The sequence below is a fragment of the Eulemur rufifrons genome, chromosome 2 (assembly GCF_041146395.1).
Source record: "Eulemur rufifrons isolate Redbay chromosome 2, OSU_ERuf_1, whole genome shotgun sequence".
Lineage (NCBI taxonomy): Eukaryota > Metazoa > Chordata > Mammalia > Primates > Lemuridae > Eulemur > Eulemur rufifrons.
In genome coordinates this window covers 12,699,335-12,725,553 of record NC_090984.1, presented here as the reverse complement: position 1 = coordinate 12,725,553, position 26,219 = coordinate 12,699,335, and the positions used below count along the sequence as shown (strand labels likewise).

At 51.1% G+C, this 26,219-nt stretch overlaps 1 protein-coding gene across 3 annotated transcripts in view; it reads right to left on the bottom strand.

Annotated features, from left to right (window-relative positions):
* ARHGEF18 (Rho/Rac guanine nucleotide exchange factor 18) overlaps positions 1-26,219 on the bottom strand; it is an 80,640-nt gene that overhangs the window by 38,883 nt on the left and 15,538 nt on the right. Inside the window, exons 3-10 of one of the 3 annotated variants that reach the window (XM_069479160.1) lie at positions 24,258-24,520; positions 23,331-23,481; positions 22,562-22,676; positions 21,540-21,597; positions 21,175-21,219; positions 20,663-20,740; positions 19,292-19,394; positions 18,970-19,114 (exon numbers count right to left, since the gene is read on the bottom strand). In XM_069479160.1, coding sequence (XP_069335261.1) covers positions 18,970-19,114; positions 19,292-19,394; positions 20,663-20,740; positions 21,175-21,219; positions 21,540-21,597; positions 22,562-22,676; positions 23,331-23,481; positions 24,258-24,520 — 958 coding nt within the window. Of the gene's footprint in view, positions 1-13,232; positions 13,337-18,969; positions 19,115-19,291; positions 19,395-20,662; positions 20,741-21,174; positions 21,220-21,539; positions 21,598-22,561; positions 22,677-23,330; positions 23,482-24,257; positions 24,521-26,219 lie in introns of those variants that run through there. The other 2 variants (XM_069479172.1, XM_069479166.1) reach the window with 2 other exon arrangements.

The window sequence follows — 26,219 nt, the reverse complement described above, 5'->3', positions numbered from 1 at the left end:
AGGAATTTCCATGTATCAGGTGCACCCCATAACTGAAGTCTCTTCTCCACTGACAGGCAAGATCAGGGCGGAGCCAAGTGCCCTCTGGAAACTTCTGCTTACCTAGGGCCACTCTGTATGTCCCCAGAGCTGTGTACATCAGTGCTGCTGGCTACTACAGTTATGCACTTTAGCAACAAAACGCTACCCAAACTCATGAACCTACGAGTGCAAAGGAGTTAACTGTTTCTATGAAACTCAGTCAAATGCTCCAGAAAACCTTTAAGTCGATTAAAAATAAGCAAAACAAAATAGAGTTGACCCTTGAACAAGACATGCAGGTTTGAACGGTGTGAGTCCACTTATATTTGGATTTTCTCCTGCCTCTGCCACCCCTGGAACAGCAAGACCCGCCCCTCCTCTTCCTCCTCAGCCTACCCAAAGCAGGATGCAGTGAAGATGACGATGAAGACCTTTATGGGGATCCACTTCTACTTAATGAATAGTAAATATATTTGCTCTTCCTTATGATTTTCTTAATAACATTTTCTTTTCTCTAGCTTATATTATTGTAAGATACAATACAGAATACATATCACACACAAAATCTGTGCTAATTGACTATTTATGTTATCGGTAAGGTTTCCAGTCAACAGTGAGCTATTAGTAGTTAAGCTTTTGAGAAGACAGCTACTTGGGAGGTTGAGGCAGGAGGATCGCTTGAGCCCAGAAGTTCGAGGCTGCTGTGAGCTATGATAGTGCCATTGCACTCCAGCCTGGACAAGAGAGCAAGACCCTGTCTCTAAAAAATAAAATTCAAATTTAAAAAAAGCATAAAAATGCAAAAAAAAAGTGGCACTCCACAGATCTCAAACAGGGTGCGTATTTACAGCATGGAGAGCTGAAACAAGAAGGTGGGGTGCCACCTGGTTCGGCCTCAGCTGGGGATGTGAGCACTGGGGACTCCTGTGCACGTGCACAAATCACAAAAGTATTGATTTTGGAGGTCACAGAGAAATTTTAGTGAGGAGGTGAATTTGTGAACATGGAATCCACGAATCATGAGGCTCGACTGTATTTACGTCTACTCAGAGGGAAACTCCGCGGAGGTGGGGGTCTCTGTCCTCGTTGCTGGCACGCCCTGTGGCTGGTGCTCGTTAACTATTTGCTGCAGGGAAGGAGGGGATGTCCAGGAGGTGCCTGGTCTGGGGCCTGCCAGAGGAGAAACAAAAGAGCACGTTGCCAGGAGTGCCTTGTTCTGGAAGATTCTGTCATGGGCCCTCGGAGCTTATACTTTCTCCTTGAACCTGAAGCCACAGGAAGGTTTATGGACAGATTTTTGCTTCTGGAAACAATGTCTGCAGCATGGGGAGCGGCCTGGAAGGGGCTGCGGGCAGGCATAAGGGGACAGCCGAGGAGGCTGTTGGGGTGCCCGGCCTGCAGGGTAGGGGAGAAGTGGGGAGAGACAGAGGGGGCAGTGGAGGGGCCCAGGGAAGGCAGGGCTGGTTAGACCAGGAGCCGGCAAGACTCCAGGGCTAGGGAGGCGGCTTTGCAGAGCTGCTCGGGGATTAAATGGGATAAGAGACAGAATGCACAGTCCTTGGGGTCCCAGCTTTGCTGAAAGCGGTCTTGGGACCAGAACAGCGAAACCGCACGAGTGGTTTTGGGAGAGCGGGGAGGACTGCTGTATCACAACCACTGGCTTGAACTAGTATTATTTATTATCAGCTGAAATTCCTAAGTTGTTTTCTCATAAGCTGTCATTAGGCCCTATTTCCCCAGTTCGTATTTATGTAGCTGCTTATTTATAAAAGCGGTTCTCAACCAGGGGCAATTCTGGCTCCCAGGGCCCTCTCCCAGTATCTGGAGACATTTGTGGTTGTTACCTCGGGGGAAGAGGGGTGCTCCTGGCATCTGGCAGGGTGGAAGCCAGGTATACTGCTCAACACCCTACAGTGCAGTGGTCCCACCCCAGAGGATGACCCAGCCCCAAATGTCCACAGTGTCCAGGGTTGGAAACCCTGATTTAGAGCCAAGCACAGGAATCTAAACTTCCACTGCACTGACTCCTGGCTCGCTGGCTCCAGCCAATTGTTTCGGCTGCACACTCTCTCACATGGTGACTAAGGCCACCCCTCCGCTGTCTGTCATCTCCAGCTTTGATAAGCCAGCTTTCTACACCTTTATCTTTCTAAATTACATGTTAAATGACAGAACAAGAGGGCTGCAAAGGACAGAACCCACAGGCAGCCTCCTACTACGTTGACAGCAGCCCACTAATTAACAGTCTTGGGAACTCCTATCCACCAGCTGTGAGCCCAGCTGAAGGATGATTAGCTGGGGACTATCTTAACATCTGTGCGTTTCTCATCCTGCCCCCAAGGATATGGCTGGGGACCTGATCAGATGCTTCTATTTCCCTGTGTTCAACCCTGTTTACCTACTAAGGCATCAAAGGTCAGGGTGACTCACTTGCAAGTTCTTGCAAGACCTTACAGTGTCAGGGGCAACTAGTGCAGAGAACTCCTCTAACTCAACAATAAAAAACAAACACTCTGATTCAACGATGGGCAAGAGACTTGCATAGACATGTTTCCAAAGAAGATATACAAATGGCCAATAAGCAAAGGGAAAAATGCTCCTCATCACTAGTCATTAGGGAAATGCATATCAAAACCACAAGACGCCACTTCACACCCACTAGGATGGTTCAATTTTTAAAAATGGACAATAACAAGTGCTAGTAAAAATATAGAGAAACTGGAACCCTTGTACACTGCTGGTGGGGATGTAAAATGGTATGGCTGCTGAGGAAGGTGGCCTGGAAGCTCCTCGAAAAGTCCCGCATAGAATTACCATACGATTCAGCACTTCTGCTTCTGGGTTTATGTCCAAAAGAATGGTAGCAGGGACTCAAATGGGTACTTGTACACCCATTCGTAGTAGGATTATTCACAACAGCCAGAAGGTGGAAACAACCCAAGTGTCCATCAACAGATAAACAAAATGTGACACAGACACACACACACACACACACACACACACACACATGCGCAATGGAATATCATTCAACCTTAAAAAGGAAGTTCTGACACATGCTACAACATTGATGAACCTTGAGGACATCATGCTCAGTCACAAGAGGACAAAATAAATCAGTCACAAGAGTACAAATCCTGTGTGATTCCACTCACAGGAGGTCCCTAGAGTCCTCAGATTCACAAGAGACAGAGAGTAGAATGGTGGGTGCCAGGGGCTGGGGAGGAGGATGGGGAGTTAGTGTTTCTCGGGGACAGAGCTTCAGTTTGGGAAGATGAGAAAGTTCTGGAGATGGAGGGTGGTGACAGCTGCACAGCACTGTGAGTGTGCTTAATGCCACTGAACTGTGTGCTTAAAATGGTTTAATAAGAAGATGCAACAAGTGATGCCAGAGACTTGACGGCTGCTGCTCCTCACCCACCTTGGACTTAGATGTTCTCCCATGACCCTAACATTCCCCATAACGGAAGGTAAACACAAAAAGACACTCTTTCGCTGACAGCCATCCCTGTGACAGGACCCAGGTGGCTTCCGAGAGATCAGCTCCAACACAACCCTCCGCCTGGAAGGTCTTTGCCTCTGAGCTGTCCAACATCAAAACTCCCTGGCCAATGACAAGGATGGTTAATGGAGGTATGGGACCAAAAGCTGCACTATTTGGTGTTTTGAGTTATTCTGGTGAACAAGTTTAACTACTCCACAAGGGGCCATGCAGAGGTGTTCCGGAACTTTTTTTTTTTTTTTAACCAAATATGAACTAGTAAGAACCACTGCTAAACGGTGTGATTAACCACCATTAGCAATGGACTTTTGACGTGATTTTGAGAACAGGCAAATCCGATCAGGAGGCCAGAGGTATGGCCTCAAGACCAGAATGGGATTGAAAGGACAGAGAAGCTTGGCATGCAACTCCATTTTTCACATATCTGAAAAAAAGAATGTGCCAAAGATCAAGAATCAGGCAGAGATGCCCTGTACTGCCCGGGCTTGTCCTAGAGATTATCTGCTTCCTTTTGCTTAAATGTCACATTGTTTTCTGGTATCAGGATGGAGGGACCTTCAACGTCATTCACAGACGTTCCAGACTCGGAAAAACCATACGCCTCGTGAATCAGTATTTCTCTTGACAAAGCCAGATGCTGAACTGTAAGGGGGGCCCAGAAAAACAATGTCACACCCTGAGGCCTTCCCAGGAAGGGCAGCCGGCTTTCCTCTTGGGCATCTTTCAAACAATTAAGTTAATTCACTTGATCGTATGGAAATCAAAAGGACGTGGCTGAAAACCATTTTAATGAAAACAACTGATTCTGAAAAGATTAATTCAGGTGTAGCTACGACACATCTGAAATCTTCCAGAAAACCCCACTGGCCTCATTAAAAACAAACAAACAAAAAAAAAAACAACCAAAAAAAGCCAACAACTTTAACTCGGGAAATAAAGGGCAAATGTTAGCAGAGGTGGCCGTAAGGAGGGCAGAGGAAATCAAACACTTGACAAAGGGCCAGTAGGTTTCTCTTTCAGCAGATAAAAAGCGCTCTGTAACGGGCAGGCGAGAGGGAGGCAGGGCAGAAAAAACAGGCACTGCAGAATGCCAGAAAAAACCTGTTTGCCTTCAATGGGCTGGGAAATTATTCAAGGGCACTGTGTTTCTGCAAGAAGACAACTGAAATGGTGTCAGCATAGGTGAGCCTTAGAAAGATGCCACGCAGGGGTTTCCAGTCTGAGTGCCTGCCCAACGGGGGCCTTGCCAAGGCCAATCTTTACAAAGCAGAGACTGGAACAAGTGTCAGTCTTGTTGTTTTCACCTGGGGGAACTTGAGCTCTCTGTCCGCACCCCTGCATTTGCAAATACCATCAGAGATCATTATCCCCCTAGAAAAGGCACTATAGCACAATGTCCCCTCAGGGAGAGCTACTGCTAAGCATGTTCCAAGCCATGGAACACCTGCTGAGCTCAGGAGACAGATGAGGGTCTCCTATCCTCCAATTCGTGTCCCTCACCGAATTCACAAAGTCAGACAGTCATGGCCACAGAAACACAACTGTAAAAATTATTAGTCTACTGCAGGCACCGTGGGTTGGCCACCTGTTTTTGTCAATAAAGTTTTATTGCAATGTGGCCATGCCCACTTGCTCACATGTTGTCTGTGGTTGCTTTCGAGTTGAGTAGAGGCTGTGTGGTCTGCAAAACCTAAATATTTACTATCTGGCTCTTTTGTTTTTGTTTTTTTTGGGACAGAGCCTCACTTTGTTACACGGGCTAGAGTGCCGTGGCCTCAGCCTAGCTCACGGCAACCTCAAACTCCTGGGCTCAAGAGATCCTCCTGCCTCAGCCTCCCGAGTAGCTGGGACTACAGGCATGCGCCACCATGCCTAGCTAATTTTTTCTATATATTTTTAGTTGTCCAGATCCTTTCTTTCTACTTTTTAGTAGAGATGGGGTCTCGCTCTTGCTCAGGCTGGTCTCGAACTCCTGACCTCGAGTGATCCACCCGCCTCGGCCTCCCAGAGTGCTGGGATTACAGACGTGAGCCACCACGCCCGGACAACTACCTGACTCTTTATGGAAAAAAGTTTGCCGATCCCCAGACTACTGTATCTAATTGGTTTGTTCTGGAAGGGAGGGCCTATTCCCAACAATCAAAAGGCACCCAGCCGGGCCCAAGTGGCACGGGAACTCTCATTGCTACCCCTGACATGCAGAAGGGACTAGGATAAGGGAAGCAGCAAAACGAATTAACTAAGCCAAGTCATTACTGAATTCCAGAGCCCTGAAATAGCCTATGCTGGGAGCAAACAGGTAGCAACAGGGTTGGTTTCTGAGTACATCAAGGTCCCTACCATCCTAAGTATGGCGGCTAATAGCTATTAATTCAAGTCAGCAACCAGCTCCTGCATCAGGAAATTTCCAGAACCTTGCCAAGACCTTCATTATTATTCCTTTTAGAACTGCAATGGTGTGAGCTTGAATATATTTTAATATGTCCCATGTCTCAAGGTCAGATTGTCGACTAGGTACAGGGGTAGGTGCAGATGGTACGATTCCCCCCCCCACCCCCAAATCCACAAAACTTTTGTATTTGAGGAAAGCGGTGTTTGAATGCATGGGGAAGAAGTAGATTACACAGAGTACAGGCGAATGGCCAAACATTTGATAGCTTATAATATCAGGCGCCTATATATACTTTATAGCAAATCATATTCACAGATAATTCACATTTAGAAGCTTTCCAAAAATCACCTAGGAGTTCTCCTGCAACTCCTCTTTCCTTTCTGCAATTAACTGGTTCCAAAGAGTAAGCCAACGTTCAACACTTCCTTTAACTTCAAAACATGGGAAAATGATACGTGTTGTAAAGAACTTAAGAGATGAGCAGTGATAACTTGTAAACTTGTTCTCATCTGCAAGTTACTAGAAAGAGAAGGTTCCTGTGGTGGCTGCAATAGTGTCTCCCCAAAATCCAAGTCTAGCCAGAACCTCAGAATGTGGCCTTATTTGGAAACAGAACCTGTGCAGAGGTCATGAGTTAAGGGTCTCAAGACGAAATTTCGATTTAGGGTGAGCCCGAGATCCAAGGAGAGACACAGATATAGAGAAAGGCACACAGGGGGTGCCAAGGGACCCTGGAGGTAGACAGTGAGGCAGACACAAGCCAGGGACGGATGCCTGGGGCTACCTTCTAGAAGCTGGGAAAGGTGAGAAGGAATTCTTCCCCAGAGTCTTTGGGGGAAGCCCTGCTGAAACCTTCGTTATTTCAGATCTCAACGGAACTGTAAGAGGACCGATCTCTGTTGCTCTAAGCCACCACGCTGCTGGCGCTCGGCTACAGTAGCCCTGGGAAACAAAGTTCCTTGAAAGCCAAAGCTATTCACTGTGGCATCAAGTGCTCCACCTTTACTAAACGTTCCCTAAGTGTGCTGGGACACCGAGGCAGCGCTTTGCCATTGTGGCCTGTGACCCCTCAGTCTGTTGCAAAGACTGTCGTCCACAAAATAAAATAGAATGGAAAATACCAGAGTCCGTTGTGCGTAATGAAGATAAACGTTCTTTGGTAAAACTTTGGGTCCTGTTGTGTGTGTATGTGTGTGCTTATTGGGTCACTGTGTCAAATGCTCATTTTTGCGACAGTCACAGTCAAAATGAAACACACCCGTCTGAGGCAGCTATGAAAACTCCCAGAGGCCCCTGTCTTCGCATCACGACAGAAAGGTAACCTCGTTATTAAAATCTCCGGGACAGGGATCCTCAGTGTTGCCCCTCAAGCATCTAACGAACCAACTAACCAACCATCTCCCTGGAGCCAGGACGAAGAAATCTACAAGCATCAGGACACAAGGTCAGTCCAACTGAGTGACACGGCCCGGGGCAGCCTCTGCCATGGTGCCCCCCACCCCACTATACCTTCAACATTTCTATTGTTACAGATTAAGAGTAGCTACATTCAGGTGACAATGTGGACGAACCTTGCAAACTTTATGCTCAACAAATGTAGCCAGATGCCAAAGGCCAAATACACTGAAGCGTCCTTTTGTAGGACTCCACTGAAACGAAATGTCCAGAACAGACAAGTCCAGAGACAGAAAGCAGGGCCGTGGTTGCGAGGGGCTGGGAGGGCAAGGGGTGGGGAGTGATAGTCAAGGGCTGTGGGATTTCTTTGTGGAGTGACGAAAATGTTCTGGAACTAGACAGTGCTGATGGCTGCACAACTCTGGGAATACCCTAAAAACCAGTGAATTGTATATCGTAAAAGGGTGAATTTTATGTTATGTGAATTATCATATCCCACTTTTAAAAAGCAGCAGCAAGGCTGACTCTGTGGACAATTGGCCTGTCCCCAGCAGGTGGGGACGCTTGGGCATCACTCCCTTTGATTGAAGCTTTTGGAAAATTCTGGGATAGGGGGACACACCAAAAGGGAGTTTTATCTTTCTGACCCTCCAAGCCAGAGAGAGCTGATTTAAAGGCACATATCTATAAGATGTGACTCACAACTGTTGCTCAAATTTCTGAAGCCAACTGCTGTATTTGCTCTTCATTTTTAAGGAAGTTTAAACAATGAATGAAGGAAGGAACAAACACACCCTAACACTGCTGAGCACCCCACAAACCATAACAACCCTATGAAATAAGAAGCATTGTTAGGTTGCTAGTTTTAAAGATGAGGAAGCTGAGGAGAGTTTAAGGGGCATCTCCCACACCAGAGAAGGGCACTGGAGCTGCCCCTGGCACGCTGTGCGCTGCCACCTTTGTGCTCCTGGGGCCCAGCTCACGGGCAGGAGAAGGGGCGGCGGGCAGGTCAGAGGAGGAGGAAGGACCGCAGCCTGCTGGGGTGTCAGAAGCCTCCACGGCAGAAAGAAAGGGCGGAAGAGGAGGTGAGGTGGGGCAGGGGTGGGGGCTCCCAAGTCAGGTTGGAAGTTTGAACTTTCAAGCATCAAAGAAGAAAACTGGCCGGATGCGGTGGCTCACGCCTGTAATCCTAGCTCTCTGGGAGGCCGAGGTGGGCGGATCGTTTGAGCTCAGGAGTTCGAGACCAGCCTGAGCAAGAGCGAGACCCCATCTCTACTAAAAATAGAAAGAAATCATATGGACAGCTAAAAATATATATAGAAAAAATTAGCCGGGCATGGTGGTGCATGCCTGTAGTCCCAGCTACTCGGGAGGCTGAGACAGGAGGATCACTTGAGCCCAGGAGTTTGAGGTTGCTGTGAGCTAGGCTGACGCCACGGCACTCACTCTAGCCCGGGCAACAAAGTGAGACTCTGTCTCAAAAAAAAAAAAAAGAAGAAGAAAACTGGGTGCATCCCTGGGTTCGGGGCCCTTCCTCCCGCTTCAGAGCCAGCAGCACAGCATCGTCCAGTCTCTCTGCCTCCTCGTGTGAGGACCCTGTAATGACACTGGGGCCCCCAGATAATCCAGGATGACCTCCCATCTCGAGGTCCTTAATTCAATCCCATCTGCAGAGTCCATTTTGCAGTGTAAGGGAACAGATTTGGGTTTTAGGGGGTCAGGAGGTGGCCGTCTTTTGGAGGCTATTATTCTGCCTACCATACCGGTCATGATGATGTCACAAGATCAAAGTGGTGAGAGGCCAGCTGTAAATTACACAACAGAGGAGAGACCCTTATGCCCCTCTGTTCTCTGCAGGGACACTCCACTCACTCTCTGTGCACGATGTGCCGGGGCTGGGAAAAGACGGCTGGTGCCTGCTGGGAGTGGACAGGGCAGCCCCGAGAACTGCAAGGACATGGGAGCCACTGGAGGCTGCTGCCTCTAGTTACATAAGCACATCGACCAGATCACGCTCTGCTGTCAGGGTTGCTCCATTTTTATTTGGGTGGATCTCGAGGCACTCGGCTGCCGGGTTCTCTTCCTTGTTCCTTCCTCTCCCAATAACCTCTGGCAGGCAGTGACTGTGTCCTAAACACAGATCACTCTCCTTCTGCCCCGTCCCCCTCCACCCCAAAGCACTATAACCTCAGGGTCCCTGATGGGCTCTGAAGGGCTTCTCTTTAGTGTTCTTGAGCCTTGAAAGAATTTGGGATGGGGTGGAGGCCAGGAAAAGAGATACTTGATCCAGGGGAAAGGGAGGAAGTGTCGAATTCAACGGCTCTCAGTATATTCAAAGAGTTGTACACCTAACACCACGATCAATTTTAGAATGTCTTCATTACCCACAAAAAGAAGTCCCGTCCCCATCAGCAGTCACTCCCCATTCGTGATCCCCTGCTCAGTTCCTGGCAACCATGAATCCATTTTCTGTCTCTATGGATTTGCCTCTTCCAGATATTTACTACAAATGGAATCATACAACGTGTATCCTTTCAGGACTGGCTTCTTAAACTGAGCACGGTGTTTCCAAGGTTCACCCACATATCAGAACTTCACTCCATTTCATTGCTGAGTAATATTCCGTTGTGTGGATTGACCATGTTTTACTTATCTATTCCTGCGCTGATGGACCTATGGGCTGTCTCCACTTTTTGGCTATTCTGAACAACGCTGCTACGAACATTCAGACACAGGTTTTTATGTAGCCTCACGTCATCATTTCTCTTGGGCATACACTTAAGAGTGGAAACGCTAGGTCACATGTTAATTCTATGTTTAAGCTTTTGAGGAACTGCCAGACCGTTTCACAAAGCAGCTCACGATTCTACATTCCCACCAGCAGTGAACGTGGGTCCCAATTTTTCCATCTTCCCATCACTCTTAAAAATCTCCAGTTAGGAGCCCCCAGGTGGATACCACGAAGAGTCACAAGGACCCACCATGAATCGCCACACCTGGCACGGTGAGCACCGCAGAGCTCACTCCCTCACTGCTTCTAACAGCCAAGGATGCTTAAACTCTGGCTGTCCATTGTATCAGATCAGTCACTGTCCATTTCACCCTCGTAAAGCGACTACGGAGACTGCTAAGCCCGACTGTAAATGACTTCTTGATTTATTATTCTCTCTCAATGCAATCTCGCTCTTCTAATGGACCTCAGCAAATCAGTTATCCGTAACCAGCACGTGCTGGATGTCCTTGCAAAGCAGGATGAGACTAGATTCCTGCCAAGTAATTTGATGTCGTCCTTCCCTGCTCCCATCGGCACTGCAGTGGAGGGGTCGCTGGCTCAGACCTGAATCTTTCTTTTGATTTTCTCTCCTCCTGAAACCCACCCACATGAACGACAATCTGATAAGATATCCTGGAATTATTTAATACATACCCATGACAGTTGCCTAACTCTGTGAATACACTGAAAAACACTGAATAGTATACTTTAAAACTGTGAGTTTTATGATATATGAATTATATCTCAATAATGCTGCTATATTATTTTAAAAAGTGGCATGCATTTAAAATGTAACCATCCACAGTGTGTTAAATGTATACTCTTAGTGAAATTTTTAGAATATTTTTATTTTAAGATATGATCATAAATCAGTGTGTCTGATACTTTAAACGCAATCAACTAAAATTCTATACTCAGTTGAAACTATGACTCTATCCACGAACAAAAGCAAAGAAGCAAACAAGCTAAATTTAGTTTACACACGACTTAATTTGAACAACAAAGAATGCGTCCAACTGCAAGGCTCAAGTCACTTAGACCTCGAGGAGGACATTATTTTAACCAGTTTTCCTCCCTCACCTGGTCGGCCGCATTCCTACTCCACAGAAAATTCCTACAGGCAGCTCTAGAGCCTCAACTGGAATTGTTTTGCACCTGGAGAGAAGGTTTTCAAAACACAGTAGCTCTTCACCAATGGGGGAGGGGGAAAGGAAAGTTCACCTAACAAATAACAAAGAAACCACAATTGGTTAGACTTAATAAAGGTCTCTGGGCTTTAAATTATTTAAGAGAACTGGAGAGGAAAATGTTTTGAAAGTCACAGATGGAGTTTGAAGAAACGGTAACATGACCCGGAATGAGTGAGAATGAAGGAGACCTTGACACAGGATCAGAACTATGTTAAACATGTGGTGGGTAAACATCTAGGGAGGCTGAGCTGGTCACCACAGACCTGGTGGACGATGGTTTTGCAGCCGTAATTGCTACTGTGTGACAAGAATGCAAATTATACCACTGCTGATGCCAGAAACAATGTATGCACAATTCAAAGTGGGAGCATTCTCAAGTCAAGAAAAAAAAGAGAGAAAACAATCAAAGAATCTCTTTTCCGTTCCTCTAAGGTATGCCATTTGAGAATAAAACAAACTTTGAAATATATATATATCACGGAATGCTTAAATCTAGCTTAATAAATGCATCACTCCACATAGTTATCATTTTTGTGTTGAGAGCACTTAACATCCACTCCTCTTGCATTTTTCAAGAACACATCATGTCGTACACAATAAATATATACGATGTTATCTGTCAATTAAAAAAATTTTTTAAAAAGTCACGCCAATTTCAGAAAAAAATAAAAATAAGCTATACAAAACTAAAATGAATTATGTTTGCAAGAATGAAACTTATTATGCCTTCTAGCTGTTTGTGCTTATTTGCTCTAGAACAAATACCCTCATTTTTTTCCCCCTCAGAAGAGTTTGTTAGCAAACTATTGATAAAACATAAACTTAAGCCCAGTCCAAACAACAACTGAGATGCTCAAATTTTCCAGACTTTTTATTACTTGGAATCTCAACCTCAAAATACAGTCCTGGGAGCATGCACATACACACAGGAGATATAACATTGATTGAGAGTTCACCATATGCCAGGCACTTCTGCCATGCACCTTGCATAAATTATCTCATAGAATCCCCTACTAATCCTCATTCCCATTTCAAAGATGAGAAGACTGAGGCTTAGCGAGGTTACATGGCTAACAGGTGGTGTAATTGGGACTAAAACCCAGTCGCCCTTGGCCATCGGGCTGTCCACTGTGGTGAACTCTTTCTGGTCAACCAGAAGAGAAGGGGCCCTTCAAAGCTACCGGCTGGAGTTCCACCTTCCCGAAAACAGAGCAAAGGAGGGAAAGTTGTGTTCTTTGCTGGTAAGACTTCAAGAAACTTTTTACCCTCCCGGCCAGCCATCCCTTCTACAGCTTCCATCTCCACAGAGCAACAGGTAAAGAGATTACAGCTGTTACACAACACACAAGGACCAAGGACACGCTTCTCATTCCTGTCCGCAATGAACGCACCAGCTGAGTTCTTATGCAAAAATGAAACTGGAAGAGAGGAGTCAGAAAGACCGAAAGCACACACACACTTCGCACCTTTTTGTACCCAAAAGCTCCCTGGCAGGGAAGAGGACGTCTGCTCCGGTGTGTTAGGGTTCTCCTGGGAAGGCCTGAAGTACTATCGTGTTGGCTGCAGTGTGTGGGGGGTATCACTCCATCCCTGGTCTTGCCCCAGGCACTCCTGAACCAGGAGCACAGGCTGCAGCCCGAGTGACCTTTCTCCCTCTCCTCTCTTGGAGGAGGGGAGGCTGCAGCGCCCAGGGGTGGCTGGGGCTCGGACAGGGCCGGCGGGCATCGTCTGCACCCCTGCACCCTGCACTGGCCACCTGGAACCCCCATGCACTGAAAGGGCAGCTTGAACCGGAGCACCCGCCCACCTGCCTGGGGGAGCGCACCGGGCCCGGCGGGAGGCCCCGAGGCAGCCCGGGGTTGGCGGAAGGTCCCGCGCCCCGGGCAGCCCCCCGTGGGAGGTGGGGAGCCGAGGCCTCCCTCCCGAGCCCCGTTCTCCTCCGGACCGCCCCGCCGCCCTCACCTCGACCGGGTCGCCTGCAGGCAGCTCTCCGCCCACTCCTCGGCCACTCTGGCAGCCGCCGCCGCCGCCAGCGCCGCCTCCGCGGGGCCTCCCCGGATCCACAGCCACCCGCAGCCGGGAGCCGGAAGCGGGAAGCCGCGTAGGCTAAGCGGCGCGTGCGCGGCACCGCCCCCAGGAGGGGGGGCTGGGGCGGGGCCCGGAAGGGGGCGGGGCCTGGGGCGGGGCGGTCGCCCGGGGGACTTCGTTATTATCCCACCGAACCCTGGGGGCGGGGTGGGGGCGTCCGCTAGGCCTTGTTGGGGGAGCGGGCACTGAAGGGACAAGGTACTTGCGGCGAGGGTGAGGGCGACCCTTTAGGGACGGGTCAGCGGAGTTGGGGGGGATTTTTTGCGGGGGAGGTCAATGAGGGCCTGGGTACCCCAAGGCTTGGGGAGTTCTGGGGGGACAGGGGGGTTGGAGGGAACCCTGAGGTGAGATCAGCGGGGCTGGGGGAGTCAGCGGAGGCCTGAGTGATTAGCAGGGCTGGAGAGGTTGTCCTGCGGAGGACAGCGGGGTTAGGGGATTTCTTGGCGGGGATCGCAGCGGGGTTGGGGGGGTGCCTTGGAGCAATCAACCGGTGCATGGAGGAGGAGTGTCAGCGGGCTCCTGGAGGCTGAGGGGGGACACTCCAAGAAATCAAAAGGGTAGGGTCTGTCGCTTGTGAAGAAGGGGCAGCTTAGACTCCAGAAACGAGGGTCTGGGGAAAAAATGAGTCATGTACCTCTCAGGTGGTCTCAGACACCCCAACATAGGTGCGACCAAATACCCCAAACATACCAGACACCCAAACAGGTGCCATCAGATACCCCAAACAAGCTTTCTTTCAGGTGTCACAAAATACGTCAAACATCTCACCTGGGTCCATCAGACACCCCAAAATACACACCACAGACCCCCAATACAGATGCTGACAGATATCCCCAAACAGGTGCTGAAACACTTGCTAGACACATGCCAAACACGTGCTGGACCCCCTCCCCCACCCCACACCTGCACACAAGCTGCTATTTGACAAGTGTGGACAGGCCAGAGGCTGCCCCCAGCACCAGCATCCCCTCAGGTACCATCAGACAGCCCAGCCTTGAGGCTGCTTGTCCAGGCCAGGTCCCCCACAGGTGGGGCAGTTAGGCAGTAACCAGGTGGTGGTTGGGGGGTCCTGTGCATTGGACGATGTTGAACAGCATCTCTGGCCTCTACCCACCAGATGCCAGTAGCTTGCCCGGTCCTGACAAGCAAAAATGCCTCAGACATTGCCAAATGTCCCCTGGGGCAGGAACAAAATGGCCCTCAGCTGAGAGCAACTGGCCAAAGAGACATTCAGGCTCATCCAGCCTAATTCCGGCTTCCTGGGTGGGGAGGGGGTGGGGCTGTGCTTTGTCTTACAGGGTAAGAGTCAGGTAGCAGAGGGACTTCTGGAAAATGAATGAGCAACACACAGGTGGTGTGCACAGGCAGCCACGGGACCTCAGGGTGACTGAGTAGTGGGAGAGAAGGAAGGGTGGAGGGGTAGACAGGATCAGACCGTGAAGAACCACAAAGGTCACGCCCTGGAACAGGACTGTCTGGAATGGTGTTTGGTCAAGGGGGCTGGTCACTGCGAAAGTGGAGACCCACCTTCCCTAATTACCTGAGGTGTGACTCATTCTCTGTTCTGTTTAACTTACTGTGAGGCCATTGCCCCTACAGGACAGACACTAAGGTCTGGCTTTGAATACCTCTGATGGCAGGTAGGCCTGTGGCAAGTCATAGCTGGGGAGTCCCTGTTCTCAGCCTGTTGGGAATGAGACTCAGGTGTTCTGACCCTGGCACAGGTGTGGAGGGGGGCCATGGTCAGAGCAGAGGGACACACCATGCTAAGTGCTACCCACATCCTTTCTCTCTTTTCCTTCCTTTCTTTCTTTATTTGAGATAGGGTCTCGCTCTGTCGCCCAGGCTGGCGTACACAGTGTCATCATCATAGCTCACAGCAACCTCAAACTCCTGGGCTCAAGCAATCCTCCTGCTTCAGCCTCTTGAGTAGCTGGGACTACACCCACCACATCCGGCTGATTTTTCTATTTTTTGTAGAGATGGGGTCTCGCCGTGTTGCCCAGACTGGTCTCAAACTCCTGGCCTCAAGCGATCCTCCTGCCTTGGCCTCCCAAAGTGCTAGGATTAGTGGTGGAAGCCACTCCACCCGGCCTAACACATCATTTGTTTTACACAAATTCAAATCTTCCTTGATCTCAAAGGGTTGTCATGAAAATCACATGATGTCTCCAGGAGAAAGAATGTAATTCACACCACCCTGACAGTCACTATGGTGACTCACTTCCAAAGAATAGAGTAAGGAAAGGGAAAAATAGTAACCTGGCAGACATTATCTTAACCAGGTGATTAAGGTTAACATCGCCAGGGTTGTCATGTGGACAGCATGTTCCATCTGATAGGATGAGACAAGAAGATTCCAAAAACCCATAACCCCTGTCTAATTATGAGAAAATATCAGAAAAACCCAAATTGAGGGATATTATACCAGATACCTGGCTAGTATTTCTCAAGACTGTCCATCTTGAAGTCATGAACAATAGGGAAAGACAGACAGACTCTCACAGACCAGAGAGACTGGGGAGACAGGACGATTAAAGATAATGTAGGATCACCCAGGCACGGTGGCTCATTCCTGTAATCCCAGAACTATGGCAGGCCGAGATGGGAGGATCGATTGAAGCCAGGAGTTCTAGGCAAACCTGGGCAACATAGTGAGACCCCATCTTCACCAAAAATGAAAAACTTAGCCAGGCATGTTGTTGCACACCTGTAGTCCCAGCTACTCGGGGGGCTGAGGTGGGAGGGTCACTTGAGCCCAGGAGTTTGAGGCTCTGGTGAGCTATGATCACGCCACTGCACTCCAGCCTGGGCAGCAGAGCAAGACCCCATCTCTAAAATAAATAAATAAATAAATAAATAAAACAAAATTTAAAGCATCTAACAAACCAGAAGGATATAGAATTGGGTATGTATCCATCTTCCAAGGGAGAACACTAGCTCAGCCTGGTTCCGGCACCAGCTCTGTGTGCAGTTTTGGTTCCAAATCTCTGCCTTCACCCCTTCCTTCTTCCAACCTTCCCACCTGCCCCTTGAATCATATGCCTAAGATACATCAGCAAACCTTGCCCCCCACCCCGGCAGAAGAGAACAGGATGCCAGGAGAAACAGGAAGCCACTTGCTGCATCAAATGAAGGACTTCAAAATGCTGAAGTTGGCAGTGCACTGAGGACTTTGCAAAGCCCGTGCCAGCCTCTGCCAGCTCAGGGGTTCCAAAGCCAGTTGGGGAATGCCTGACGAAATGAAAGCTCAAAAGGGAACACCCGTGACAGCAGCAGCCACCAGCGGGACACCCACAGTCCCACAGCTGGCAAACGGTGCTCCAGAAAGAGGGATGTATGAGAAAGAAGGAAAATACCCATGTGTGGTGCAGGGAAAGTCAAGGAATGCTAAACCTGCAGCTCGGGTCACTCGGAGGCACCTGGCCCGTGGGTGACGTTGCTCTCGCTGCATGGTCTAGGCTTATCCTGAGGTCTGTTCGCCATCTCCTTAGCCCCACTGATTCTTGCCTGGGGAAATTCTGCTCCCACCCATGCAGGGGGACTTTGGGCCATGTCTGGAGACATTTTTGGTTGTCACAACTGGAGGAGGGAGCGGAGAGAGGTTACTGCTGGCATCTAGTGGTTGAAAGCCAAGGGTGATGCCAGCCCCCCTCTGATGATGACAAAGAATTATCTAGCCCCAAATGTCAACAGTGCTGAGGTCCAGGAACCTGGAACCAGCCTGAGCCCTGCCTGCCATGGTCACAGTTTGGGTTCCCGCTGCAAACTGCACACATATCTTTTTTTTTTTTTTTTTAAAGCAAGAACCATATTTTATTGTCTCTAATCTTCAATCATTTTAAAGTCATACCATTATTTTATGTACCAAAAGAAAAAAATATTAATTAAACATCTATAGCACGGGCTCTCAGCTGTGGACAGTTCTGTCCTCAAAAAACATTTGGCAATGTCTGGAAACATTTTTGGTCATCACAACTAAGGAGGAGCTACTGGTCTTTAGCAGGAAACAAACAGCCTGGGCTGTTGCTAATCATCTACAATGCACAGGAGAGCTCCCCATAAAAAAGAATTATTTTGCCCAATATGTCAATAGTGCTAACGTCGAAAACTCCTAAACTACAGAATGTCAGAACTCGAAAGATGCATCTAGGATATTTAAAAAGTATTTTAAGGTAGATGAAATACAGTAGTTCAGTTTGCCTAGAATGAACCCAGGATTTGTAAAGGAGTATTGGGAAATAATGCTGGTACTCTGTATGTGAATCTGTTTCCTCACCTTTGGAAAAATAAAGTGTTGCTTGGAGACTGTGATTTGAGAAATTAATTTAATGCAGTGTAAGTCACGTGTGTATTGTAGCAGGAAGGGAGGGGAGGCGGCCGGGGAGGTGGCCAGGGAGACCCGGCGGCGACGGCAAGGAGAGGAGGGAGGACAGAGAGGTCGGTGCACCTGGTCGCAGCCTCCAAGTTTCCCTAGTCCGCTCCCCGGGAGTCCGCGGCTGCACAGAACTCCATGGCTTCCTGGCCTGTCCCACCCCTGTGCTCAGCCTTTGCAAAAACAGCCGTTACTGGCGCTAAGGACGCCGTGGCTGAGGCTGCTGCGGGTGGTGAGATGCTACTGCCACAGCTCGCCCTGCGGCGGCTTGCGCGGCTGTCCCTGTGCCCACTGAAGCAGCTCCCGGCCGCCATGACAGCGCCGAGGGCTCCACATCTTTTCTAACATGCAATTGCCGCCGCCTCCCGTCCATTCTCTTCAAAGCAGAGCTCGTTCTCAAAAAGGCAAAGTTCCAAATACCAGCAGTGACCAGAGTCATCTCCATCTGGGATTTCTTGAATCCAGTACTCTTTCCTAAGCAGAGACGGTGGCCACCCTCACCCCACAACTGCCAAGAGCCCCGGGAGGCAGAAAACGGCCTGTTCTGAGTTCAGTTGTACCCACCTGTCCCCAGTTCACACGTTACAGTCCTTCTCCCCCAAATCCTTCAGGATGTGACTTTATTTGGAAATAGGGTCATCGCAGATGTAATTAAATAAGATGAGGTCACATTGGAGTACGATGGGCCCCTACTCCAATATGACTAGTGTCCTTGTAGACTGGGGAAGTTAGGACTCAGACACACATACACAGGGAGACTGCAGTGTGCAGATTGGAGTTACGCAGTCACAGGACAAGGTACTGCCCAAAGCCAGGACAGAGGCCTGGAACGGAGCCTTCCCTGGTGCCTCAGATGGAGCCCAGCCCTGCTGACGCCTGGATCTGAAACTTCCAGCCTCCAGAAATGTGAGGCAATAAACCCCCGACGTTCAAGCCCTGCAGGACGTGGTACTTTGTCACAGAAGCCCCTGCAAACTCTTACACGGCCAAGTCTAAGTTTTGCAGGAGGAGTCTTGCAATGGCAAAAGCTGAGGCTCAAGGGGAATTTGGCCAGTCCTGAGTTAACCAAAGCGCCCCTGCCCTCAGGGACCGATGCCCTGGGTCACTCCTGAAGTCTGCCCACATTTGGGAAAGATGAAACGGAACGAGGTAAGGAGACCACAGGAATGCTTGAAAGGAAGTGAAGAAGAGAAAGTGGCTGCCATCGGGGGGGATGGATTGGGCCACTGGACTTACCAGAGCTCAGGAAGGGTTTGCCACACAGGGGGCAGCAGCTGGAGTGGCTGAAGAAGGTCCCTTGCACCAGCTGGTGTCCGCTGATACACTCCCGCTTCTCCCGAGCATCTTGGCCTTTCTCCTTTAGTTGTACTGGGCTCTTCACCTGCGTAGGATGGAGGTGGGGCTTAGGATGGTGTCTGCCGGGGCTGGTCCTCTTATACCCGTGCCCCAGATCTGCCCCTCCACCGGGGCTAAAATCCCGGGGCTTCTGGGTCAAGGGCACCCTGCCAAGCCGGGAAGGAAGAGGGAGGCCCCCGCCTGGCGCAGCTCCCCCACCCACCTTCTCCTTCTGCCTGGTGACTCGACTTCGGAGGCAGCTCAGCCTACGCTTCACCCCGGTGCTTTTCTCACTCTTCTCGTTCTTGCCAGCACCGTCCTCGCTCCTAGGGGGCGGGAGGAAGGTCCATTAGAGGGGGCTGCAGGCCATTCTGAGGCAACCCTGCGGGTCACTCCTGGAATCCCCTTGGAACCTGTCCCCCTGTGGCCTCCTGCTGCAGAGGGGAATGCAACATGATCTCAAGCTTCAGGTCCCTCTGCAGGCCCAGGCAAGCTGGAAATCCTGGCTCTGTTCACTTATTTATTTATTTATTTTGAGACAGGGTCTTACCCTGTCGCCCAGGCTGGAGTACAGTGGCGTGATCATAGCTCACTGCAGCCTCCAACTCCTGGGTTCAAGCGATCCTCCTGCCTCAGCCTCCTGAATAGCTGGGACTACAGGCGTGCACTACCACACCCAGCTAATTTTTCTATTTTTTTTGTAGAGATGGGGTCTCGCTAGGTTGCCCAGGCTGGTCTCACTATGTTGCCCTCCTGGCCTCAAACAATCCTCCCACCTTGGCCTCCCAAAGTGCCGGGATTACAGGCGTGAGCCACCAAGCCTGGCCCTCTGTTCACTTCTGATTCCTCCCTCAAATTCACACCCCACCCCACCCCTGTTCCATCTCTGCTTTGCCTTTAAATCCATCCAATTTTCTGCCAGAGCACTGCCACACCTCCCCTGCAAGGCTGGCACACCCGCATTTAATAAATATCTATTAAGTCAGTGACCAACAAGTCAGACACAGTTCCAGCCTGGCAGAATCTATGCCCTGCAGGGGGACTCTATTCCTCCAGTCTTCAAGGCTCCTGGAACTTTGCAAATATCCGTAAAGGTTTGTTAAATGAATGAGTGACAGAGAGAGAGAGAGAGAGAGGGAGTCCGGGATGCCCAGCCCTGTCTGTGGTCACCAGAACTGGTGATGCCCCAAACCCCACCATTCTTGAGGATAAAGTCTGCACTCCTAGGCTTCACTAAACGGGTCTGGCTTCTGCTGACTTCTCCCACCTGCCATCCTCCCAGACCCACCCTGTCGCCACCGCCTAAGCCGGGCAGTTCTGTTTTCTTTCCTTCGTCCTCATCTGCACATATTGACAAACTCCTGCTCTTCCACCAGAACCCTGCTTAAACTATCACTTCCTCCAGGAAGTCCTCTGCTGTCCTCCAATTCTGGTGTATGAGAGCCCCACCAGCCCCCATCATTGCCCTGATGGGGGCCCCAGCTCCTGCTCTCAGGTCAGGGGCCTGGGCAAAGAGGACCATCAGCAAACACTTGCTTCAATCCAGTGCCACCTCCCCCTGCAGCTCCCACCTGCCATGGCTCTTTGTACTTACTCCGACAGGAACTCAAACCAGGTGAGGTTCGAGTGGGCTCCTCCGGGGCTGGCTGACATGCAAGCCCTCTGCCGGGCCCTGAGTGATCAGAGGGGACAGATACCTGGATCTGCAGCCTCCTCCCCCACCCAGCTCACTCCCTCTCTTGCCCCTCCCCAGCTCCCCACCTGCATGGCTTCAGCATACAGGTGGATGCCAAGTGCCACGTCTAAGCGCCCACCCATCTTTGACATCGTGGGCTTGTGTGGGGGGATGTTATGACCAGGACTTCCAGCAGAGGGCAGTAATGTGTCTCGGCCGAACAAAAATGAGCATCTCAGGAGAATTTTTCTAGCAGATAACAGTATCTCAGGAAAGAGGCACCTTTTCTCATTTGCTCCAAGGTATCCCCTGGGCTAGTGGCAGCTTGTCCCCATCTGTGTCCTGTCCTCCCTTTTCTTCCATTCTTCCCTGTCTGCCCTACACCTGTCTCCTACACCTGCTCCCTCACACCTGTTCTGCTTCCCACTTACCCATGGTACTGCCGAAGTTCTTGAAGCACTTGTTGAACAATCAACCTGGGGTGAGGTAGGGAGATCGAAACAGCCCATGGTTGCCTTGGGCGACAGATGCATTTTTCCCAAGACGAGCTGGGATTGCCCATCCAGGCCCCGGGGTCCCGTTGCAGACCCTAACTGGGACCTCCCCCAACCCATCTCCATGCAGAGGCTGCGTGGAGAACCTCTCCAGGTGGTGGGATGGTGGCTGGCCCCGGCCACTTAGGGCCAGCAACGCAGCACCCCTGCACCCCTCCTCCCCCAGCCTCACCCCCACACCAGTCCTCTTGGGGCACAGGGTGGGGGTGGGGCTCCTCCCCTGCTGTGGGGCCGACACTCACACGTGGTCTGGCTCCACGTGGTCCTTTTCAATGCACTCCAGCACTGGGGGTTCTAGGCCTGGAAACAGCCCCCCGGAAGGCACAGATGTGAGAGGCTGCGGCATAATTGGCGTAAGACCAGCCCTCCCGGACCCCACCCCACCTGGGTCCCTGCAGAACTGGAGACCGTCCAGCCGGGGCTTGCACTCTCGGCGAGGAGACATGGGAACAGGACAGAGGGCTAGGGATGGATGGAGTTGTCCCCAGCATCTCACGGACGCTCATGACCTGCTAAGCACTTTATAGGTGGGAGCCCCGTGAACTCTCTAAGTGACTTTAAGGAGATAATGTTTTTGTTTTTGTTTTTGTTTTTTTCTGAGACAAGGGTTTTGCTCTGTTGCTCAGGCTGGAGTGCGGTGGCATCATCGTAGCTCACTGCAGCCTCGAACTCCTGGACTCAAGTGATCCTCCTGCCTCAGCCACCGAGTAGCTGGGACTTTATAGGTGTACACCACCACGTCTGGCTAACTTTTTTATTTTTTGTAGAGATGGGGTCTCGCTATGTTGCCCAGGCTGGTCTCAAACTCCTGGCCTCAAGTGATCCTCCCACCTCAGCCTCCCAGAGTGCTGGGATCACAGGTGTGAGCCACCAGGCCTAGTCTGAGATACGCTTCTTGTCCCCCTCTTACAGAGGGAGCCACAGAGGCTTGGAGACTTGCTACAGGTTTAGACTGCAGGTTGGACTGACACCAGAGAGATGAAAGATCTTAGAATAGAAATTCAGAGCCAAAGAGGCAGATAAAGAAAGAGATGGAGAGAGTGCCTTAGGGAGCAAGGTCACTGCAATGGGGCAGTCCTCCCTGGCTGGAGGCCCCCAGGGAGACGAGGAGGGGCAGAGGCTAAAGATCCTTTCCCCTCTCTGGGTTCCCTGGGACCCCCAGCATTCTGCTTAGTTCCTACCCCAGGGGACAGGAGCAGCACCCACCCCCAGCCTCCCCTTCCCCAGGCTTGGTCGAATGAGGGAAACTCCCAGGCTGGGCTACCTTGAGCAGGTGCAGGGGGCACTTCCAAACCCGGAGAGATTTCCAGGGAGCTGATCTCATAAAAGGACACTGGAGCTGACTGTGACCTCACTCTTTTCTCGTGGCTGTCACATTCCTGCAAGGAATAAGCATCTCACTCAACCGGAAAGGCAGACCAGGGCTCCAGGTCGAGGGTTCCTAGCCACGGCCACATCCACGGAACACTCGCCCCAGCCCCAGCCTCCAGCCGCCTGCGGTCGGGGGCTCCCACCAGCCATGGACTGCAGTCCTGGCTGAGGAGTCCCCAAGCTGCGGGCTGCAGCCCCAGGTAGCAGAGCCACAGGGTTCCAGCCACAACCAGGAATTTCCCTGAGGGTCACCTGTGATCACAGTCAAAGGTGTTCCAGCTACAGGGCACAGCCCCAAGAATTGCATGCTGGAATCTCAGGTCTGAGGCAAGCCTTCCCCAGCTGCAGACCCCAAGTGTAGACACAGATCCTCCAAGCCTGGCTGGAGCTACAGGTTGGAGAAGACACCTCTCCCTTCCGTCTCCGGCCCACAGTTTACAATCGTGGCCAAGGATTGTCTACCACAGACGCCTGCCACAAGGAAGATCCCTCAGGCTTGGGGTGGAATCTCAGAACTCAGAGATGTCCCAGTCATGGGTTACACCATGGACAAGCTGTGCCCACCCTACCTCCTCTGGGTACGGCTGTCCTTCCTATCCACAGTGCTGGCTTCTGGGCCCAGAAGTGTGGTATGGTCAGGGGTGGCTGCAGGTCACACCCACCTTGCCTGGCTGTTCTGCTGGGGTCCTGCCCCCGGGCAGACACCCTTCAGTCCACACCTTCAGCCCCTCTCCTGGCAGGTTCAGAGCAAGACTGGCCAGTGTCCGAGGGAGACAGGCTCCCTCATCCACAGGCGAAGCGTCGAGGCTGAGCCTGGTGGCAGAGGAGGGGGCATTAGGCATCTGGCTGCAGCCCCAGGCATCTGGGGGCTTGAGGGAACCTTCAAGGGGGCCCTTCCAGGACAGGGAGGGGTGGGCAGGCCACAGACAGGGGTCCAGACCTCCCAATATCAGAGGGCTCTGCGGCAGCCGGGAGGGGAAAGGGGAAACCTGGTTAGATTTGTTGAAGCTACATTTGCATTTCAGACCATTTTTGCACAGACTGGATTTCTTATCTGGGATGACTTGGGAGGGGTTGAGTGACATGGATTGGGGTGGCTAAAATGTCCCCGTCCACCATTCGGTGCTGCCACTGTGGGGTGCAGCAGTCGAACACCCACCTCTATTTTGATCATAGGTCAAAATGATCAAAAAAAAGCACATGTGTGCAAGCGGTGTGCAAATTGTATGTTTGGATTTATATGCATAGGTCTGATAGGGTGAGGGTGTGCGAGTCTGCTGGTTGAACATGGGTGTACACCCGTACGAAGGCAAGTGTGCACGTGTGGGTTTGTGCGTGCCTGCAGTGTGCACGTGCAGTCTTCAATTTGGGCTCGTGCATGCACGCTCGCTGAGCGTGCACGAAGACCTGTGCACGCACACGGGCTCTATGTTCGTGTATGCGTGTGCGAGTTGGAAGAGGGTCATTTGGGCTACCCCTAAAGCTAACCAATGCAGATGCAGTGAGCAGTGTGTCCTGGGACCTGGCTCTGGCCTCCCGGACCCCTGCCCTGTCCTGGAGGTATATCCTAGCGCCGGCAGGGGACTGACCTCTGCCAGCTATCTGAGCAGCTCCGTGACCTCTCCCAGCTGCGCCGCCGTGGTGGCAGGCTCTGGGACCCCGCCAAGCTCGAGAAGGGCAAGTCTGCTCCAGTTTCTTCGCCGGGGGGCCCACTGCCCTTGACCTCCCCAGGCGGGCTGTGGGAAGGGGCCCTGAGGCCCAGGTCCTGGAGATACTCGCTGCCCTGAAGGGCCCCCAAATCCAGGCTGAGGTCCTCCATGCTCTCACTGAGCTGCCTCGGTAAGTCATCCTCCTGTAGACCGGAGAGCGAGGGGAGAGAGAAGAACACACTGATCGAGTGTCGGCAGAGCCTGGGGTCTCCTGGCCACGAGGCCCCCGCTCTCCAATACTCAGACTCTGCCGTCCCCTCCTGTCCAACTTGGGTGCAGTGCCCTTCTCAGAGTGAGTTGGATGGACTGGGGGGGGGGTCCCCATCCCAGGTGAAATGAGCATCATGACCTCTGTCCTGCCTGCTCACCAGCTTGTTTTAAAGCTCAGGAAGGATGACACCTGCGAACACAATTTGTAAAAGCACTTTGTGAAGGTTAAGTTGTCCTTGATGCTCATGGGGAGATTTCAGGCAGCGTCAGGGCTCCTAATTTTGTCCCTGGGCTGCTTCGAGCAACCCCTCCCAGGTCTCCGGGACTCTTAAGTCTCCTTCTCAAGCTGGGAACTAGCTGGTACCAAATTTAAGTGGATGCAAAAAAACTCAGGCATCAAGATCAATGCTATTTTAGTGCAGGATGTTTTCAAAACTGGAAAGTCATTCGGGGAGAGCCACAGTGAGGAGATGATCTGACTTTTAAATAATGACAGTAGCGGATGCTGCACCTGTGCTATTGACACATCTTTCCCAGTCGGGTCCCGGCCACCTCACGCGAGCAGAGTCTGGACACCTGAGCGGCCAGTGCCCACCAAGACCTTCCCGTCCCCAGCAGGTAGAAGCCTGAGCTCCCAGCTCAGCATGAAACACTCCAAGGTTTGCCACCTCCAGCCTCGCCTCCCACCCAGCCAGGCACTGTCAGACACCAAAGAGACACAGATGCAGATGATGACGCAACAACAGCTACCAGACCACCAACAAATTGCCACCCAGAACCACTCTGAACCACGTGTGTGTGAGCCCTAAACCCACGGCGGTTCCACCAGGGGGCATCGTTATTCCACTGACCCTCTCGGAGGAAAAAGGACTCACTCGGGATCACACAGCCAATAAATGACAGACTCAAATTCAGGTCTGTTCGAATCCAAGCGCCATTCTCTTTCTGTACCGTTTCTCTATTTCATTTTCCTCATCTTCTTTTGTATCCTTCACTTGTATCCTCTCCTCCCAGTCATTCTATTTGTCATTCTCTCCAGCCAGGGCACCTGCCTTGAAAACTTCTTCTCACACCCACCTCTATCCAGAGTCTGCCCTGTGGACTCCTATGTATCCTTCAAAACCCAGCTTGGCAGGCCCTCCAGGCTGCCTTCCTGACTACTCAAAGCTAGTCAGGTGCCCCTCCTCTGAGCTGTCAGGATCTGCAGGAAAGGGACTGACCTTTTCCAGGCTTTTGTTAGGACAATCCTCTGACAGGGTTTGGCGGGCATGTGGGCCTCCTCCATTGCTCCACAAGAGGCCAATGCTGACATGTGGTTCCAGGCACCTATGTGATCGCAGACAACCCCCGATGGACTCTCCCAATCGGTAGCCCGAAGCATGCCTCTGAGAGGACCTAGTCCCTTTCATGTATTCTACAAGGACCCCACCCCTACCCACAGCATTCCTAGTTAAAATACAGGATGCTCAGTAAAATCTGAATTTCAGATAAGTCATGACTACTTTATTAGAAGTATGTCCCCAATATCGCAATAGTTGACATCTGAATCTAACTGAGTGTCTTGTAGGTTGCATTTGTTCAGTCTGACATCCCTAGCCCTGGACAATTTGACCAGCCATGGCCAGGTGAGGA